The following is an 18,908-nucleotide window of genomic DNA, read 5'->3' as shown; positions in this document are numbered from 1 at the left end:
ACCCCGGGCAGGGGTCGAGGCCGCCCACGGGGTGAGTCAGCGAGCCCCCTCGCCCCGGCCTTCTCGGTCTGAGTGGGCGTGCAGGGATGCAGGAATCCCCCAGCCTAAATTTGTTATACTCGGAAATCCGGGCTCCGACCCTCGAGCCTAGGTCTTCCCGGGCTCCCTCCAGCAGCCCAGCGCAGCAGACCACAGGCCACCCCCGTCCTTGCCCGGCGGAAAGCAGCTGGCCGACCCGGATTTCTAATATTTCATGGGGCGGGGCGCGGAGCCGGCCGGGAGGTGTAGTCCTCTCAGGGCGGGGCGCGAGGCCCGCCGGGAGTTGTAGTCCTCGCAGGGCAGGGCGCGGCTGACCGGCCGGAATTCCTAGTCCCCCACGGGACCTGGCGCGGGGCCCGCCGGGAGTTGTAGTCCCTGAGGGGCGGACGCCGGGTGCCGGCCGGCGAGCGGGGGCGGGCGGTGCGGCGCCGAGCGTTTCCCGGCTCGGGTGCCGGTGCAGCTCCACGCTCGGCCTCCTGGAACGCCCCGCCCTTCTCGCGGCCGGAGCGGGCAGGTCTGCCCCTACAAAGTATTACCGTCTTCACCGTCATTGGTCCGACGCCCGAGCGCCCCCCCAGGTGACCCCCTGTTGCCCCCGCCAGCGCCTGACAGCCTCCGCCCGCCAGGCGGAGGGAAACGCCCGCCGCCGCCATGGGGAATGGCATGAACAAGGTAACCTGGCGGCCTGACCCCAAATCCGCGGGCCGGGGGGCGTGTCCGGGGCGGGGCTCGCCCTGTGTGGTGTCGAGGTGCGCCCCCTCGGTTCTCATCTCGCGTGCGTGTTGAGGTGCTGGCCCCCCCTGCTCGTCCCGTCTATGATGTTGAGGTGCTCCCCATGCTTGTCCTTACTGTGATCTCAAAAGCCCCCTCATAGGCCCGTCCCCTCAGTGTTGTCGAGGTGCTGCCCCGTCAGGTGCCCACACCTTTGGTGGTGTCGAGGTGCCCCCAGGAGCCCATCCCCTCAGTGGTGTTGAGGCACCTATCCCCTCGGTTGTTTTCAAGGTGCTGGTCCCTCCAGGTGCCAGTGCCTTCAGTGTTGTCAAGGTGCTGCACTACCAGGTGCCCACTCCCTTGGTGGTGCCAAGGTACCCCCCCCAGGTGCCCACTCCTCAGTGGTGTCAAGGTGCTGAACCCCCCAGGTGCCCATGACCTCAGTGTTGTCGAGGTGCTGTTCCTCCAGGTGCCCACCCCCTTGGTGGTGTTGAGGTGCCCCCCCAGGTGCCCATCCCCTCTGTTGTCAAGGTGTCTACCCCTCAGTGGTGTCGAGGTGCCCCAGCCCGTCCTGCAGTGAGAAGAGTGGTGCTCCTGCCCCAGCCCCTGTAAAAGCTGCTGACACTTGTTCCTGGAATGTGGGCTGAGCTGTGAAGCTGTGCTTTCTCCCTCCACTCCCCACTGGACTCTGAGGCATCATCCGCCCCATCACTGGTGAATTGGGTGTATATGGGTGTCCTGTTCTGTCATCCCACCCCCCACCCCCAGATTCTTGTTTTCATGTGCATAAATAAGTTTTTGTTGTGTGCAGAGAAGCTGACAGAGACATATGTCCTGAGCTCTGTTTAAATGCCCGGGAGTGAGAATATGGATCCAGTGCCCCTTTGTCCTGGTTTGTGTGGCTCCTGCCATGGGGCATCCTGCTGGTGGGCTGCTCAGACCCGTTGCTCAGGCAGGTTAGCCTTTCTGTCTCTGACTTGTCTGCCCTCTCTGCTGTCCGGTGTCCCTGTACCCCACCTTCCTAGGCTGGGGGCTAGGCTGTCTCCTCCTGTCACAGGAAGGTGCAAGATCCCAGTTGCCTGAGAGGTATTCGTTTCAATGTTAAGGCTAAGGATTTCTGGTTTGGTGTCTGCTGGTTTAAAGGACAGACCTACAAGTCCTGGATCAGAATTGTCTCTGGCCTCCTGCCCCTTGGACCCCCCAGGGTATTCCACCCACCCTCAGACCCCATGCCCTCAGCTCATAGCATTGGGGATAGAAAATCCTTTGATTTCTCTCAGTACCATGTTGGCCAGGTGGGCTCTGACAGCTGAAGTGCTGAAAGTGGCGGGAGAGTTAGTGTGAGCATAGGGGTGATCTCTGTGGCTTACTTCACTCCCCTCACATGTCCAAATCCTGTATAGTGTGTCCTGGAGACCCAGTTTATGAAAGAACTGTTTTGTGTGTTGGGCCTGTGTATCACTTCACTGAAGTTTTTGGGTGACCAGGATTTTATTCTTCTTTTTGTTTGTTTTTGTGCTGTTGTTTATTTGCCAGTGATCGAGTTTGGAAAGAGACTCTCTCTTTGTGTGTGTACGTGTGTGTGTGTGTGTGTGTGTGTGCGTGTGTGTATTTGCATTATGCCCCTGTTAACACTGGACCCATTATGGCCACAAGCCTTCTGCTTTTTAAAATGTAAAACTGAGCAGTAAAGCCACTCATCACAGGTTTGTGGGCTCACAGTTTGCCTTCCCATTGATTGTGGTCATACCCCAGCTTTCCTTGGATTCTTTCTTCAGTTTTTCCCATGCAAGTTGCTCACTGTTTTTTCAACATTTAATTTGTAGTATTTTAATATTATAATTTAAAGAATAAATTTAGGAATACAAATTATTGCCTAAGAGATCAAAATTAGTTTTAGGCTTTTCAGGAAAAAGCAAGTAATAAGATTTTCATCTAGTTTATTATCATAGCCATCATGTATTGTAAATAGAGCAACTGTGTTCAGTGTAGAGGAGAAATATATGTATAGAGAGATCTAGAGACGCCACTGATTCAACAAATATTTATTGTGAACTTCCAGTGGGTCACGTGCTGTACTAATTGTAGGGGGTAGTAAATGACACAGAAGTCCTCCCCAGAACCTTCAGTATAGACCAGGGCTTGTCCAATAGCAATATATGAACCAAATAGTAATTTAAAATTTTCTAGTAGCCACATTAAAAAAGTAAAAAGAAACAAGTGAAATTAATTTTAGTAATCTATTTTACTTAACTCCAAATAGTCATTATCATTTCAATATGTAATTGATATAAAAATTTCTCATGAGATAGTTTACTTTTTTATTTTTTCTAAGTCTTTCAAGTCTGGGTGTATTCTATACTTAATTCACTTCTTTGGACTATACGCATTGTAAGTGCTCAGTGGCCGTTTGTGACCAATGGCTACCATATTGGACAGGGCTAGGCTAGTGTGTGTGTGAGAGAGAAAGAGAGAAAGGGAGAGAATGAGAGGGAGAACAAACACAAGGTGGGGAGGAGTGGAGGCTCCAGAAAATACAACAGGTGGTTTCATATGAGTGGTCAAGTGTTCGTATGGGGTAGATACAGATGGGAGCAACCTAGAAGGGACACCCAGTCCCAACAGGGGATCCTGCTGGAGTTGGAACTGAGATCAGAAGGAATTGCCCAAAGTTACAAAGTTGGTTATTGGCAAAATAGATTGCTGAATGGAAAGCCAGAAACTAAGAACACTTAACTGGAGTGTTCCCACATATTACTTTGACTTGGAATGATGCTTTGTATTTTCCTCATCTAAAAGAAAGATAAAAGAAACAACAGTTGATTTGCAGAATCAGTGGAATTATTATGAACTGCTAACCACAGAAGTGCCTTCTGAAGAACATTTATAAATAAAAACATACAATACCCTTGGAACTAAAGGCATAGATTTGAGTGTGTGTGCCCCGAGGTTACTGGGGCAGGATTTCTTTTCAATCTCACACAAATTTGTTATTCTTGGCCAAAGAAAGCTTATGAACTACACAAAGCAGATTCCGTTCTGACTGCTTTGAGGATAACATTTTTATTTGTATTTCATGGCCCCTGTGGTGGATCTTCTCTTCAATAAGTACATGGCTCCTTTGTGGCAGATAGTATTATGTCCGTCTTGTCTAGATGTACACAGCGTGTTTTAGACAAAACGTAAAGGGAAAGAGCCGTCCATATTCTGGCCAGTGAAAGATTATGAGGAAGTAGAGAAAGGGAACACAACATTCATGATCTATTGTTTTTTGAGCTCCATGTGATGCGCCTGCCCTTTCTAAAACCTAATCCTCATTGTCAGTCCTATCAGGTCAGGCTATCTTAACCTCTTTTTACAGATTGGAAAACTGAGACTCGGAGAGGTGAAGTAACAAGACTAATGCCCTGTTGTTAGGAAATGTCAAAGTCAGGTTTGGAATCCAGTTTCCATCAATGCCAGTCCTTTGAGTCAGGATGCCATTTCATCCCATGTCAATTCTAAAGACCCTGAAAAATAACCAGAAAAGCTCCCCAGAGTTCCAAATTAATGGCAAAACAGGCAAAGCCACCCGTCTTCCTTCATGTTGTTGGACTTTGATAAAGAGGAGGGAAGAGACAGGTACCTAAAACTATTTAGCCTCTTTGTTTCTCTAATAGATGCCCCAACCTGGCCAAAATTATAATTGCCAATGGGCTTATGGCATTCCATGCCCTGTTCTGAGCACTTTATGTTGTGGAGTAATTCATGTGATCTTAACAACCCCGTGAACCAAGTGCTGTTGTTTTCATTCCCATTTTACATATGGGGGACACAGAGGTGCCCAAGGTCACACAGCAGGTGAGGGGTTGAGGCCAGATTCAAACCCAGGTGTCTGGCTCATGCCACAGCTACTGCTAAAGGATCAGCCTAGTAAATGCCTCTAGCAACTTGAAGGTTAAACTAAATGGGGTGTTGCATGTGAATGTAATGTTTTTGTGGAGCCTTTGAAAACTCCTCTGTGACTCATGGGTTTCTCAAGAGTCTGAACCCCCAGATCTTTTGGAGGGGGAGGGCTGTCATCTTACTAGTCTTAAGTACTCTGATACCCCATTAAAATCCAACACATTTGCCTCTCTAGCCAAGCGTGATGCACAGAAAACTGCCCCAGTGCTGCTTTGCTGGGTGCATGTCTTTGTCTTGACCTGCCTCAACTAATGACCAAAAGGTGGGCTCAGCATTGGCCTCCTGGAGAGGGACATGACCCTCACTGACCACCAGGGTTGATTCAGCTCTTCCAGCACCCAGGCACTCAGTATGGTGGCCCCATTCCTTCTTTGCTACTCCATGTCCCTCCAAAGACATCATGCTGGTGGAAATGGATGCTCACTGGGAAACTTGGTTGTGGTGGTGGGAGGCAGCACTTCAATGAAAGCATCACTTCCACGAGAAGCTGCTCTTTGTACAATGTGGAAGAAAGAGGGCGGGAACCATCAGAAACCTGACTTGGGTGTCTCTCTACCTTCCTGCTTCTTGGTGTCATCTTGGATGAGTCACTTGTTTCTGAGCTTCAGTCCTTATCTTCTGGACTTTTAGGCATTTAAAACTAAAAAACCTTCAGTGGTTACTTCATTTAGTTTCCTTGTTTGCTCTAAAAGGAGTATAATAATACTTCCCCCAGATACTCCTTAGATTCTTAGGAGAAGCAAATGAAAATTTATTAGGAGACAATTTTGTAAACCACACAGTACAAACATGCACTGTTACTAGTGTTCTGGGGTTTGTCCCATCAGTGATTATTACTGTGATACCATCTACCTTGCAAGTGGCTAAAACCTGTTTTAGGATGGCTCTTTCCTCCTTAGGAAGACAAAGGAGTTTAGTTCAGAAAGGAGTATAGTTCATGGGGAAATGACGGAGGGGATATGCCCCCCCAGCCATGTGACATGGTTCTTCAACATTAGCACTGCTGCCATTTGGGGCCACATAATTCACTGTTGTTGGAGGGCATCCTGTGCATTGTAGGGTCTTTAGCAGCATCCCCAGTCTCCAACCCACTAGATGCCAATAGCACCCTCTCCCAGTTGTGACACCCAAAAATGTCTCCAGACATGGCTAAATGTCCCCTGGGGGAGGGGGCACAAAACCGCCCCTGATTGAGAACCACTGGCTTAGGCTTTTCAATCTCAGAATCTCCTGGGGCATGTATGAGCTAGAACCTGGTAGTTATCAAAAGGGGAATAGGGCTTAAAAGGTTGAGAAACACTGTTTAGTCTACTAAGGTCTGTCAGATATTTTTGCATTGTTAAATGCTGCATTTTACGTGGTAGCCATGGCTTGGCTGCCTTGATCCTTCATTCATCCATCTATCCATCTGTCCATCAAATGGTAATGTTGACCCCCAGCTATTTCAAGGCACTGTGCTAGATCCTGTAGTGGGAATTATGAGTGACATGAGAACTTTGTCATCCAGATAGTCACAGTATGTGTAAAGAAAGGCCCTCTGTGGATGTGAGCACACTGGAAGTGTGTCCCACACCGGGGCAGGCCCCCATGCCGGGATGGACCCTAATACTGCCAGGAGCCCCCATGCTGGGACCAGCCCCCACGTTAGGGCCGACCCCTCCCCCACCCCATGTAGCTGGTGGCTCGCTCCATGCTGTTGGGCCCTGTCTTTTTGACTTTGCTTGTTTCCCCTACGCCAGCCCCTGAATGTTTCTTTCTCTCTTTAACATTCCTTTTTTATTTCATGTTGCAGGAACAGATGTTTAAGGCAGTGTTCTAAAGGCACACAAGACTATTTTCTGATTTTTTCCTTTATAAGTACAAACTGGTAGCATCCATGGCCAAATGGCATTAAGAAAGTTTCTATGACATTTAACCATCAGGGAATCCCATAAAGTTCTCCCCTTTACCCCTGGCTTTGAAAACCAAAGCATCCTCTCTGACAGAGGGATCGTTAAGCTTTGCCTCCCTCTGGTTTGTAATGTTGCTTGATCAGGAATTTTATATCTTCTATTTGGATGGGTTCTTAGATTCCATGGCATCCTGAAGTACTAAGAGAAATGTTAAAAAAAAAAAAAAAAAAAAAAAAAAGGCCAAAATATGGTCTGCCTTGGAAGCAGTGTTCTTTTGTGCTCAGGTGCTTTTTTGTGGCTGAGAATTTGGTTTTATGCATTTCTCATGGCTGGTGTCAACCAGCGTGGCATGTGGGTTGGGCGATATCGATCAAGAAGAGCCGTCAGCCATGGAGAATCAGCAGTGTGATCTCAAGAGTGATTCTGCAGGCTGAGTCTGCCTCATTGTCTATCCACAGACAATCTTTGTACACATTGCAGGAATCTTTTTTTGACTGTCAGAGTGTCAGAAAGGATCACCCTTTGTGGTTTGTGCTGTGTTTCATCAGCATCTGCTCACTGGTTACCTCATACTGTGCCAGCAGCTATTGATGGCTTTTGGGACACAGCAATGAACAGGCAGACACGCCCCCTATTTCAAGGTCACACACAGAAAGTCAACAAATAAAAAAACTAAATAATAAAACAACGATAAATGTGAAGAAGGAAATAAAACAGGACAAAGTGATCCAGGGTGCCTGGAGTTAGGTTCCCAGGAAAGACCTCCCTAGGAAGGGTCACTTTAAGAAGACCTGAGAGACAAGGAGCCCCCAGGTAAACCTCTGTGGGAGGAGCATCTCTGCAGAGGGAAAGAGAGATTGTCTCATAGGACTGATCTGTGCTTATTCCTTTAAGAGTCGTAGAAAGTTCCCAAGATGCTTTTCCAACCTTTTCTTTTTAAGTCTATGCCTACTTCCTAATAGGTGGTAGTGATTTCTCTCCTGCGCTATTCTTGCCACTGGCTTCATTTCAGGTTCTCCAGGAGTTGACTGGCCTGGTGCTGGTTCTTCTGTGAGCCATCTCTGTGCTGGAAGATTATTTCATTTCACTTCCTTTCATTTTCTCTTTCTCTGTACTCTGGCGTTACCAACAACATAATATTGGGGAAGTAGAAGGGTCAAATTTTTTGAGTTTTAAGTTTGAATTATGAGGCTGACGTAGAAGTTTAAATATTCGTGGGCTCTTCGTGAATATAATTTCTCTCCCTGCCCATGGCCTTCCTTGATCTTGTTTTGTAATTCTGCTTGGAATAGTTATACTCATAATCTGACTACAGAAACTAGGATTGAACAATTTGCTTTCTATTTCCAGACCTTGAAACTCCAGCTCACTCTCCTGGTCTGGAAAATGGAGTTAGTTTACAGACAGAACTTTATCCTTTCTTCACATTATTTTGAAATATTTTGAAATACTCATGTAAAATTGCTTTCAATAAGTTATCTTCTCAGTTCAGCCTTTTTCTGCCTGTACCAGCACTTTGTTCTGGCTCCGCTTCAGCTCACTGTTCTACTCCAGCCCCAGCCGTGATCCTGTGGGGGTGTGTCTGGGTCACTGACCCAGATGGAAGCCTGCCCATGGGCAGCAAGGGAGAGAGTCCATCTCTGGCAAAGCTTGCTCCAAATTTTACTTACCACTGTTTTTTATCTCTCTCCTTTCCTTGTCTCACTTCCACCTTGTCTTTTTTGTCCATTCATTCACTGAAGAAACATTTACTTGAGTTCCTATCCAAAGGAGAATCAATCAAGTTTAGAGAAAATACATTCACAGACATGTGACAGGCAGCAGGTGAGAGGCCACAGTGAGCCACAGATGTGTTCTATTTGTCTATCTGTATTAAGGGTTTTTTTTTTTTAATTTTAATTTATTATTTAGTTGACAGTCTTTGAAATTGGGCTGTTTCATATAAAATCTGGATGCTGGAAATTGGGGATCTTGGTCCCTCTTTTCTCCATGGCATGTCACCATGGGTGAGAGTGAGATCAGGAGAAGGTGCTAGGAGTGAGATGAGGCTAAGGACAACATGGGCTCTCATCATTAATCGTCTCACTTGCCAAGGTGCAGAGTTTCAGTGTCATGCTGAAAGCTACATGGATTTGATGCTAAAGAGCCACACACTCACTTTTGCCTTTTAGAATAAATACCTTGGAGACAGTTTGAGGAATCCTTTGGAGGGACGAATCCAGAGGTAGGGAGATCAGTAGGAGACTGTTGCAGTAATTCAGAGGGGAGGTGATAAGCTGAACAGAGGAACTCCACTAGAATTTGAAGAGGAGTAGATAAATGGAGAACTATGAGAAGTAGACGTGAATGCTAAATAAGGCACAAGTGGAGTCCAGAGGAGGCAGGAATGATTTCCTGTTGGTTTGATCTGTAAGGGGTTCTTGGGGCCATCTGAGCTGCTCTTTGAAGGGTGTGTAGGGTTTTGTTTTGTTTTTTTTTTTTCCATTTTATTGAGATATATTCAAATACCATGCAGTCATACAAAACAAAGCATACATTCAGTTGTTCACAGTACCACCACATATTTGTGTATTCATCACCAAAATCAATCGGGTGTGTTTAACAGAGGTGGGACAGGACAGGGCTGCTAGATCTATGAGTTGCCAGAAAGTCTGTGCAGCTCTTCTGCATTCACGGATATGTCCCAGGCGGAGGGCCCACATCAGGATTCCTGGTTGTATGCAACAGAATCAAAATGTGGCTGCGATAAATAGAACAGGACAGATGACCAGGAAGGGGGAGGACCAGACTTGGGGGCTGCCCCAGCCTCCTGCCCCTGCTACCAGAGAGGATGCTCAGGTAACCTCTGGACTGTAGTCTGGAACAGGAGTGGAGGCCTCTGGTGCTTAGGTCACAGTTCTGCATTACTTTAACAAAGGCCTCTGCGAGGGAGTGTTTGGCCTTTGCAGCTTCTGTAGTAAGAACTGGCCTCTTGTCCCCCCAGATTCATAAGGCAGAGAAGCCCTCAGACATAGAGGGGTTGAGATACTGGGAAACCAATAAAATAAACCTAATATTCACTACAGGGCTTGTCATTTTTGAGTATAACAAAGGGATGAGGGACCCCAAACAGTGAGGACCTCCTGTCTGTTTAGAGAGAATGTCTGGAACAAAGAAAGGTGATATTGCAAGGTGGGACCGGGCAGGGGTATTAGAAAAGTGGAGTTAGGCCGCTTGAGGTAAGTGGGGAGCCTTGAGGGTGGGAGGGTGGAGGCTATACCATGGAAGCCATTGAATTCTCAGTCAAAATGTTCAGCCTTTATCTTCTTGGGAAGAGATTCACATTGGAATATTTTGATCTGGAAAAATAGCCCAGTAAGAATAGGACTTTAGGAAACTAATTTGATAGGAAAGGGAAATATGTTAAGTGTCTGTTGCTACATCCCACTTGTGAACTAAGGTTGTGGATGTGGGTGGAGGTGGTGAGGCCAAGGAGGGAGGGATGGGACACCTTGGATCCAAGAGGCACCAGGATCTCAAACTCATCTTGTACGGGGGGAGGGGGGAGTGGGGAGGAGACAGAAGGGTGGGGAGGCACCATCAGGGGAAGGAGGAATAGATGATGGGAGTGGGAAGATCATGAGTCTGTTTTAGAGGGTCCAGCAGGAAGGTGAAGGCAGGAACTGGGACGGAGTTCCATGGACTCCTGTTTCTAGAATGTTGGCGCTCAGAGACTCTCTCATCTCATAAAATGATTAGTCCACCTTTATTATAGAAGGTGATAGAGATACAAAGAAGAAAAACAAAAACAGGCCATAATCTTTTCCCCAAATAACCCCTCTTGACACACAAAAAAAGGAAATTGAAGTAATGCACGTGTATGAATAGAAAGTTCAAACCACATGGGAAAGTACATGTAGAAATACAAAAGTATGCTTCCCCCAGCCCCCAGTTACCGCTTCACGGAGGTGAGCCCTGCTAATGACAGGGATACTGTATACACGATGTTGGGGATTGAATCGTGTCCCCCACACAAGATGTGTTTAAGTCCTAACCCCTGGTCATGTGGATGCGAAGCCATCTGTAAATAGGATTTTTGAAGATGTTAGTTAAGGTGTGGCCAGTGACTGAAGTCCTTGTAAACAAAGGAGATTGGAGACTAAAGAAGGCAGGGAAGAGGCGTGTGATCACCACGTGACTATCTGAGGTAGAGACTGAGCCACCACCAGAGCACTACAGACTCTGGGAGAAAGCCTGACCCTGCTGACACCTTGATTTTAGACTGCTGGCCTCCAAATCCTTGAGCCAATGAATTCTTGTTCTTTGAGCCAACAGTGTGTGGCGTTTGTCATCGCAGCCCTGGCAAACTAAGGCACGTGACTTGGTTTAGTTTAGACAAACTCTTTCCTTTTTTTCATCACAACACTTCCAAGATATAAAAGCACATAAAGCTGCCCTCCTTTTTACATCTCCACATTAGCCACCTTGGCAGAATTTCCTTGCATGGCACCGACCCTGAAAGCCTTCCAGCAGCCGTCCAGGCCATACGTTAAGGTCCACTGGCTGCCACGTGGGGTGTGCCCACTTCCCTTCCCTCCCATGCACTTCTCGTAGGCTTGTCGGACTTCCTCCTCCTGGCTCCTGTGGCCATTGCCCCTGCTCCTTCTGCCCAAGGCCCCGTCCCCCTGTTCCCCCAGCCCTCCTCTCCAGGCACCCTCCTCTCTTGAGTGTCTCTGCCTCTAGGAAGAGAAAGGCCTTTCTGAACCCAGCATGGACAGGCCCATTGTTGAATGTGTCCAGGCACCCGACCCCACCTTCCCTGCCCCGGAAGCCCTGAGAGGACTGTGACCCTCGGCCATGCCTGGACCCCAGGCGTCCCCCCATTGCCTGCATATAGTGGGAGCTCCTGACCCTCTCCCTTCCCACTGCGGGGAGTCCTCTGTGACTTTGGGCAGACAAACAGGCTCAGGTTATCATCCATAATTACCGTCAGTTGTGGAATTCTGGAGCTGTTCATAGTTACTGCCAGTCAGAATGCTATGGAATAGCTGTGGCATCAGTGTCTGTTATGATATCCTAATGAAGATGGAGAGACCCCAGAGAACTGGAGTTTACAGAAAGAAGACACACTGCAGACCTAGCTGCCAGAGCTGTGCTTTGCTCCATTGCCAGAATGCGCTTGCATTGTTCTTAGGTCTTAAAGCAGGAATTCCGGGTATCCACCCCACCCTTCCTCCTAGATGGGCCTCAAGAGAGGCCCATCAGGTGCTGTGAACTCCTTGGCAGTGGATGCTGCTTTTTCCTCCAAGATATTCCTCATGTATTCCTACTTAACAGCATTGACCTAGCCTGCCTGTGCTGTGACTTGAGCCGTGGACATCACTGACCTCCTCGGACCGTGGGTACTGGGCCAGGCACATCCCAGCATGTCCAGGTGGTTCCAGCTTTTGCCTGATGTCCTGGAGCTATTATTACTAAGTAATGTCCCAGTTTGGTTGATAACTGACATGCCCCTCAGCACGGTCCCCTCTGGTTCAAATGCAAACCGTGGACCAGTCACTACTCGTCTCAGCAGGCTGCCCTGAGATGCACCAGTCAGTTCCCTGGAAGGGACTTGGACACACACCAGCAGTGTTAGCCAGGCCTCAGGAGGATGCTTGGAGAAGTGGCCCTCAGGAAGCAGTTTGCTTCCTGCTGCTTTGGCTTCCCTAGTGGGAGCAGAAGAGAATGGGCAGAGCTGAAAGAGGCGTGTGGTGCTCATGCTGGCAGGAGGGAGTTGCCAGCCCAGTGAGGTCTGCAGCGCAGTGTCACCTAGCTGGGGTGCAGGGTGATGTAGTGGGCAGAATGTCAGCTTCCGAAGCAGTGTCTGTATTTGGGTTTCAGAGTATCCATGCAAAGGATTGGCAGGATAAGAATTAGCGTGGCGTTTCATAAAGTCATAGAGATGGGTGGAGGTGCTCATGAAAAATGCAGTCCTCAGTTCTCCTCACAGATCTACTGAATCATTCCATGGGAAGGTGGGGGGATACTTGTCTAAAAAATCATGTAATTAACAGATTTTGGTGATTCTGATGGGTAGTCTGGTTCAAGATCTACTCCTTTAGTAAGAGTAGACAGTTTGGAGTGGACGTGTGTGCTTATTAATTTGCTCATCTCTAGAGGATCTGTTCATTCATTTAACAAATCTTTATTGACTGGTAATCCTGGGCCAAGCCTCTTTACCAGGAGCTGAGGATACAAACCAAAAGAGAGGATGTGTCCTGCCTCCGGGGAGTCCTGCAGAGGAGACAGAGCTGCCCAGCAATGCGGCAGTGTCACTGAAGGGAAACAGCTTGAGTAGGGCCGGTCCCAGTCAGGGATTCGGGACAGGCCTCCGGGGAGGGGCGTGTCCTAGGGAACCGGGAGGTGAAGTAGTTGTCTGGGGTATAGGTAGGAGCACCGGAGAGCACCACCCGAGGGTGGGAACACAGGTGCAAAGGCTCCCACAGGAGAAGCCAGGTCTGCTGAGCCACGTGGAGCCCAGGTGTGCAGTGCAGAGAGAAGGAGGCGGTGTGGGAGAAAGGGAAGGCAGGCAGGGTGGAGGCGACGGTGGGCCTGAGGTTTGGGGCTTGGCCCTCAGTGGGCTGGGGAGCTCCAGGAGGTCTCTGCAAGGAGGGACACGATGAATCAGAGGACACTTGGTGGTGGATGGGCCCAAGGCAGCTGTTTCCCATTGGCCGTGGGGCAGGCACAGATGCTGTGCCATTGGGAAGGTGATGGGGAAGTTCTGGGACTGCCACAGTGTCTGCCCCGTTGAAGGGCACAGCCTTATTTTGCCTGCAAACATCCACTTTTTACGTCTCTCTTTCCTCTAGATCCTGCCTGGCCTGTACATCGGCAACTTCAAAGGTGAGTTCTCTTTTTGAAAGATCTTTAGGCTTTTCACATGTGATTGGCAGACAACGTGAGACTCTGGAAATAGCCTCTATTGGCGTCCAGGCCCCCCTTCAGCCTTCTCAGCTCCCACTTCTTGGTCCAAGGACTGGGGGGATGAGGGGGTAGAGTGTGGGGGGAAGGGGCCACCTGCACTGCCGGCCTCATCTCTTTCCTCCCCAGCTCTGCATGCCCACCTGGAGGATGCCTTCCCCTCTACATTGCTGCCACAAGATGCTAGATAAAAGGTTAAAACAACATGGTTTCTAAATATGCCTTTTGTCACTCTTGTTTTCTAGTTATTGTCTATAAATTTCTAGAAATCTCTTTTGTTTTTAATCACCCAGGGAAAATTAGTGGCAATTTCATCTCTGGCTGCTTATTCTCGTCTTGTATTGAGTTCTCTTTTTACACATCTCCCTGTTGCTCATCCAGTATTTATTGATTTCCTGTCAACTCTTAACTTTTTATTTTTAGCTCATCAAAATGTTCTGTAGTCTGCTAGGTGAACGTAAACCTGTGGAGCACAGCCCATGCCATGTTTTGATTTTGTAGAAGCGAAAACAGTGATTCCTTAGCATTGGAGGTGGGAGGTACCAAAGTAAATGGAATGGACTTGGGAAACTTGCAAAAACTCATCCCAGCTTGCTTGTGTGAGCTGAGAGAGAGCCAGAGCTTGTCAGATGCATCGGAAGCTCCTCTCCTGTACAAGTCAGGATACAGCAGCAACTGCTGTCTGTTTTCTGGTTGTTGCGTAAATTTATCAGTTCAGGTTCAAATTGATTACAAAAATAATTTTATTATTTCCCTGCTCAATTATCCCCCCTACTCCCCGTGGACTCCTAGAGCTGTGAATTGGCCTCAAAGGGAATTGAGCACGGGGAGCCAACAGCTGCTAATTGTCACTAGAACGAATGTGCTAAAAATAGTTTCAGAGCTACTAAATTAGTAAGCTTTGTAGTTCTGAAAAAGCAGCAGCTGCTTTGTGGCAGGCTTGGCCTAGTGGTGCTGGAATACATTAAATGAGCAAAGACTTGAGGAGTAATTTAGTGATTCATTATTCACTACTTTCATGCTCTTTAAATCTGGGAATAGCATGGAGTTCAGGATACATTCATAGAAGTAGAATTGCTAGGTGAAAGTGTTTGCAAATTAGCACTTTTAATAGACATCAACCAAATTCAATACCTCTGCCAATAGCACATGAGAGTTTTACTCATAGGTTGCCTTCTTTTAAAAGGACTTGCCTGCACAGCTTTAAGGAAATATTAAATTCATTTTCTGCTGAGATCTCTGTCTTCCAAGACTTCATCACATAGGCATCCTCACAGTCTGTGGGTCCTCAGAGTGTTTTTCACCTGTCGGTTGCTCTGCAGCAGCCCTTAGTCTTCCTGTACAGGTGGCTGCTGTTCACTGTTGCCTTCAGTGATTCTGACATCGGTATGTCCTTGTCATTTCTTCACCTACTAATTCACCAAGCATTTCCCAAACACTGAGCAGGTGTGAGGCTCATTAAAACAGAGGCCTGGTAGTACAGAAGTGGGAAGGAAGAGGATAGCATTGTGTTCTTACCTTGTTCCTCTCACAGTCTTGGCTGGGTGTCCAAGATGCTGGCCCTGGGCTGGGTGCTGACCGTTGACCATGTGCTTGCCTGCAGGTGGTTCGCCATGAGGCAGGCAGGGAGCAGGTGCTGGACAAGGGTCACCCGTGGAGTGAGGGAGGCTGTTTGGTGTGCATCATACCACCCTGCCTTAGGGCCCAGGTAGGCCAGGTGCCAGCCATGTGGCCCCTGACAGGTCACAAGCACCTTAGATGCAAGGTGGGGGGTATAGCATCCACTGTGCAGGCTGTGTGAGGGTTGAACTGGACAGTGTGGTCGACATGCTAGTTCTGTCTGCTTAGTGCCTGGTGCGTGGTGGGCACGCAACAAGTGCCACCCCCTCCTGTCCCCAGGCTGTGAAATGGAAACACACTTACTTCTTCAGTGTTGTTCTGATGTCTTAATCTCCTGGCTGCTGTGACAAATACCATCCGTGGTATAAACAACAGGAATTTATTGGCTCACAGTTTAGGGGCGAAGTTCAAAATTAGGACAGTGACAAGGCCGTTCTTTCTTCCCAAAGTCTGTAGCATTCTCCCACTGGCTTGCTGCAATCCTGGGGGTTCCTTGGCTTGCCTGCCTGCCTCCATCACATGGCGGTCTCTTTCCCCTTGTGTCTGCTTTTCTGGCTTCTGCTGACTTCTGGCTTCTTCCTCCTCCCTCTGACTTTCTCTAACTTAATGTGTTTGAATTTCCTTCTGCTTATAAAGGACTCCCATCATCTGGATTAAGGCCCACCCTGATTCAGGTAGCCACACCTTAACTAAAAATAACCCTATTTACAAAGGGCTCACACCCACAGGAATGCAGATTAGATTAAGAATTTGTCTTTGTTGGGTTTCATAATTCAGTCCACAAACACTGGTGATGAGATGTGTGTCTTCACCACATCTAGTGACGAAGTAGCTGCTCGTGAGACCTTGCGCCAGCTTCGTGTGGCCTGAAAGGATAGTAGCAAATGTGAGATCCAGCATGAAATCTGGCCTCTTTCTAGAAAGGATTGTGACTTTCCCCTGAAAGTGAATCCAGCTGTCTCTCTGATTTCTCATGGTTTTTATTTAGTCATGTCTCATTTAGTCATTTCTTTTTTATAACTACAAAATAACACGTGCTTGTCATAACACAAATAATACAGAAATGTGTAAAAGAAATAGTCGCTTCCTCTCTTTCCCATCTCCTCCTTCCCTCATTTCCCTTGCCCTTGCCCTGCCTCTTCCTTCCCCCTTCCACCCTTCTTCTCCCTCCTCCTCCACTTTCTCTGTCCTTTTCCCTCAGTATCCCTGTCCCTGCCTCTCATCCTCTGTGGCTGTGCTCCTGAGTCCTTCAATCAGCAAGGCAGGGTGCAGAGTGCTCTTAATGTTGGAAAGACACTGCCAAGGAAGTTCTTTCCTGCCAAGTGTCGTTTTTCTAGAGAGGTGGTGTTGACAGTGTTGATATCTAATGCTTCTTCCAATATATTTTTGTAAATTTTATGAAACATTTTTTTAGAGAAGTTGTAGGTTTACAGAGAAATCATACAGAAAACCCAGACTTTCTGTATACCCCTGTATTATTAAAACTTTGTATTAGTGTGTTACCTTTGTTGAAATTGATGAAACAGTATTGTAATTGTACTACTAACTAGTCCATGGTTTACATTAAGGCTTATTGTTTGTTTTGTACAGTCCTGTTTTTTAAAATTTTTATTCCAACATATATACAGACTGAAATTCCCCCTTTTAACCAGTGTCAAGTATATAATTCAGTGGTGTTAATTACATTCACAATGTTACGCCACTGTCACCACAATCCATTACCAAAACTTTTCCATCACCCCAAACAGAACTTCTGTACCAATTTAGCACTAACTCCCCATTCCCCACCCCACCATGGCCCCTAGTACCCTGTATTCTAGTTTCTGACTTTATGGATTTGCTTTTACTCACTTGGTTACTTGAGCAGCCCTCTGGCGCTCCCACTTCTTAGAATTAGTTCCCTGTGTCCACATGACTGCATCGATACGAGAAATAGAACACTGGTGCCCCTTCCTAAGGTTGCAGATTGCTTTGATCATTTGGGACGTCACTTGGCCCTTTGAGGGCAGCATCTTCTAGTGACCCTCTTACTCCCTCAGCGAGGCCTGGCCCGGGACTGGCAAGGTCTTCCTGTGAGTCAGGGATAGAATGGACACCACCACGCTGGGCATTTCTGTTCTGTTGCCCACAGGGTGTGAAGGAGACATCTGCTGTCTTCAGAAGACTATGTGAGACCTCAGGGTCTGAGGGAGGCAGTTGGTCAGAAGGTGTAGAGAGAGAGGAAAAGAACATGCTCAGCAGCTTTTCCCAAGAAGGGTGTGCTAGTTATCTTAGTTATGAATGTACTTATACTGAATTTGGTTGACAGTATTTAAACTCTTTTTTTTTCCTTTCCTGATTATAAAAATAATATGGGCTCACTAGTTTAAAAAAAAAATTCAAATATGATAGAAATATGTAAAAGAAAGTGAAAATTTCCCATAACCCCCCAACCTGAGTTAACCATGATGTTATGGTTAGTGTCTGTTCAGTTTCAGTTGGGGTATGTTCCTCTAGATTGTTTTCCCATGTGAATTCTGACCTGGATCCTTTCTGTTGGTTTCATTATACCATTGTGTTGAATTTGTGATTGTTAGTGGCTGTGGATTTTCTTCTGACTACAAGAAGTGAGAGGGTGCCATTGGCACCAGGTCTAAAGATTTTGGTCACTCCTGGGAGGCCCCCCGGATGCTGTGCAGTGCAGACCACATACGTCTCCTAGGCTCCTTTTAAAATGCGGCTCCTAATTGGACAGGGCAGGGTCTGAGACTCTGCATTTCTAATCAGCTCCCAAAGGAGGCCGAGGCTGCTAGTCTGCAGGCCCCACTTTGAGAAGCCAGGGACTAAGTGTATCTGGTGGTTGTGTGCCCAGCAGAAGCTTGTTTGGAACGTCCAGGTCTTTGTGTGTGCATACTAATCCCCAGACTGAGGCAGCACCATGATTCATAACTCTCTGCCAGAATGCTCATGCTTTTAGGGCCCTCCAGAATGATCAGTAAGTTAAAGTCATGCAGAAGAAAGGGGCCAATGTTATCGTTGGTCAGCATTGAGTAAGCATTCTTAGGCCCTCTCAAGGAAGTGGAGACAGCCTGGGCTTTATGGGAAAGGGTAATCCCAAAAGCAGTGTAGCAGTGCAGAGGATGCTATGACAAAACAGATAGTGCAAGAGGGAAACTTGTGTCATTCAGTGGCCACTTACATTGTCTCTGGAGTCCGGCAGGGAGTTGATTGGCGCCCATGTATATGATGTCGGTGGCTGCCGGGCACATCTGAATTTGAAATTTGAGATGGTCGGAGCAATGAAGAGAGTCATAAAATAAAACCAACATTTTAGTATTTTTAAAAGATTTTTTCCTGACTTTAAAAGCAGTGCATGCTTACCATAAAATATTTAGAGCTGTGTTTCTTGGTTTCTGCATTGATCATTGAGGCTTGTTAAAAATGCACCTTCTTCAACCCCACCACAGACCTTGACCTCGGTTGCAGCCCAGGAATCTGCCTTTTTAACAAGTCCCCCCCAGTAGTTTATAGGCACATGAAGCTTTAGAACCACTTGTGTAGGATACAGAAAAACGTTATAAAGAAGAAAAGAAAAACCACTTTGTAATTCCTTCTCTTAACAGTTACTACTGTTTGAGATTCAGTCCTTACAACAGTCCCCCCCTCCCAGCTCTGTGTGTTTGTCTTTATGTGATTTTACAAACTGAGTTTATGTTGTATTTATAGTTTTGTGTTTGCTTTTTCCCCTATGCTTAACATTATATTCTGAGTGTTTTC

General features: G+C 47.3%; 1 protein-coding gene across 4 annotated transcripts in view; it reads left to right on the top strand.

The window, feature by feature from the left end:
- Nucleotides 1-325: 325 nt before the first annotated feature.
- Nucleotides 326-18,908, top strand: part of DUSP22 (dual specificity phosphatase 22) — an 83,315-nt gene continuing 64,732 nt past the window's right edge. Inside the window, exons 1-2 of one of the 4 annotated variants that reach the window (XM_037843321.1) lie at nucleotides 326-711; nucleotides 13,421-13,454. In XM_037843321.1, coding sequence (XP_037699249.1) covers nucleotides 691-711; nucleotides 13,421-13,454 — 55 coding nt within the window. In that variant the 5' untranslated portion in view covers nucleotides 326-690. The remainder of the gene's footprint in view (nucleotides 712-13,420; nucleotides 13,455-18,908) is intronic. The other 3 variants (XM_037843322.1, XM_037843324.1, XM_037843323.1) reach the window with 3 other exon arrangements.

This window comes from Choloepus didactylus, chromosome 7 (assembly GCF_015220235.1).
Source record: "Choloepus didactylus isolate mChoDid1 chromosome 7, mChoDid1.pri, whole genome shotgun sequence".
In the NCBI taxonomy this organism is placed as follows: Eukaryota; Metazoa; Chordata; class Mammalia; order Pilosa; family Megalonychidae; genus Choloepus; species Choloepus didactylus.
This window is presented reverse-complemented; position numbering and strand designations above follow the sequence as displayed.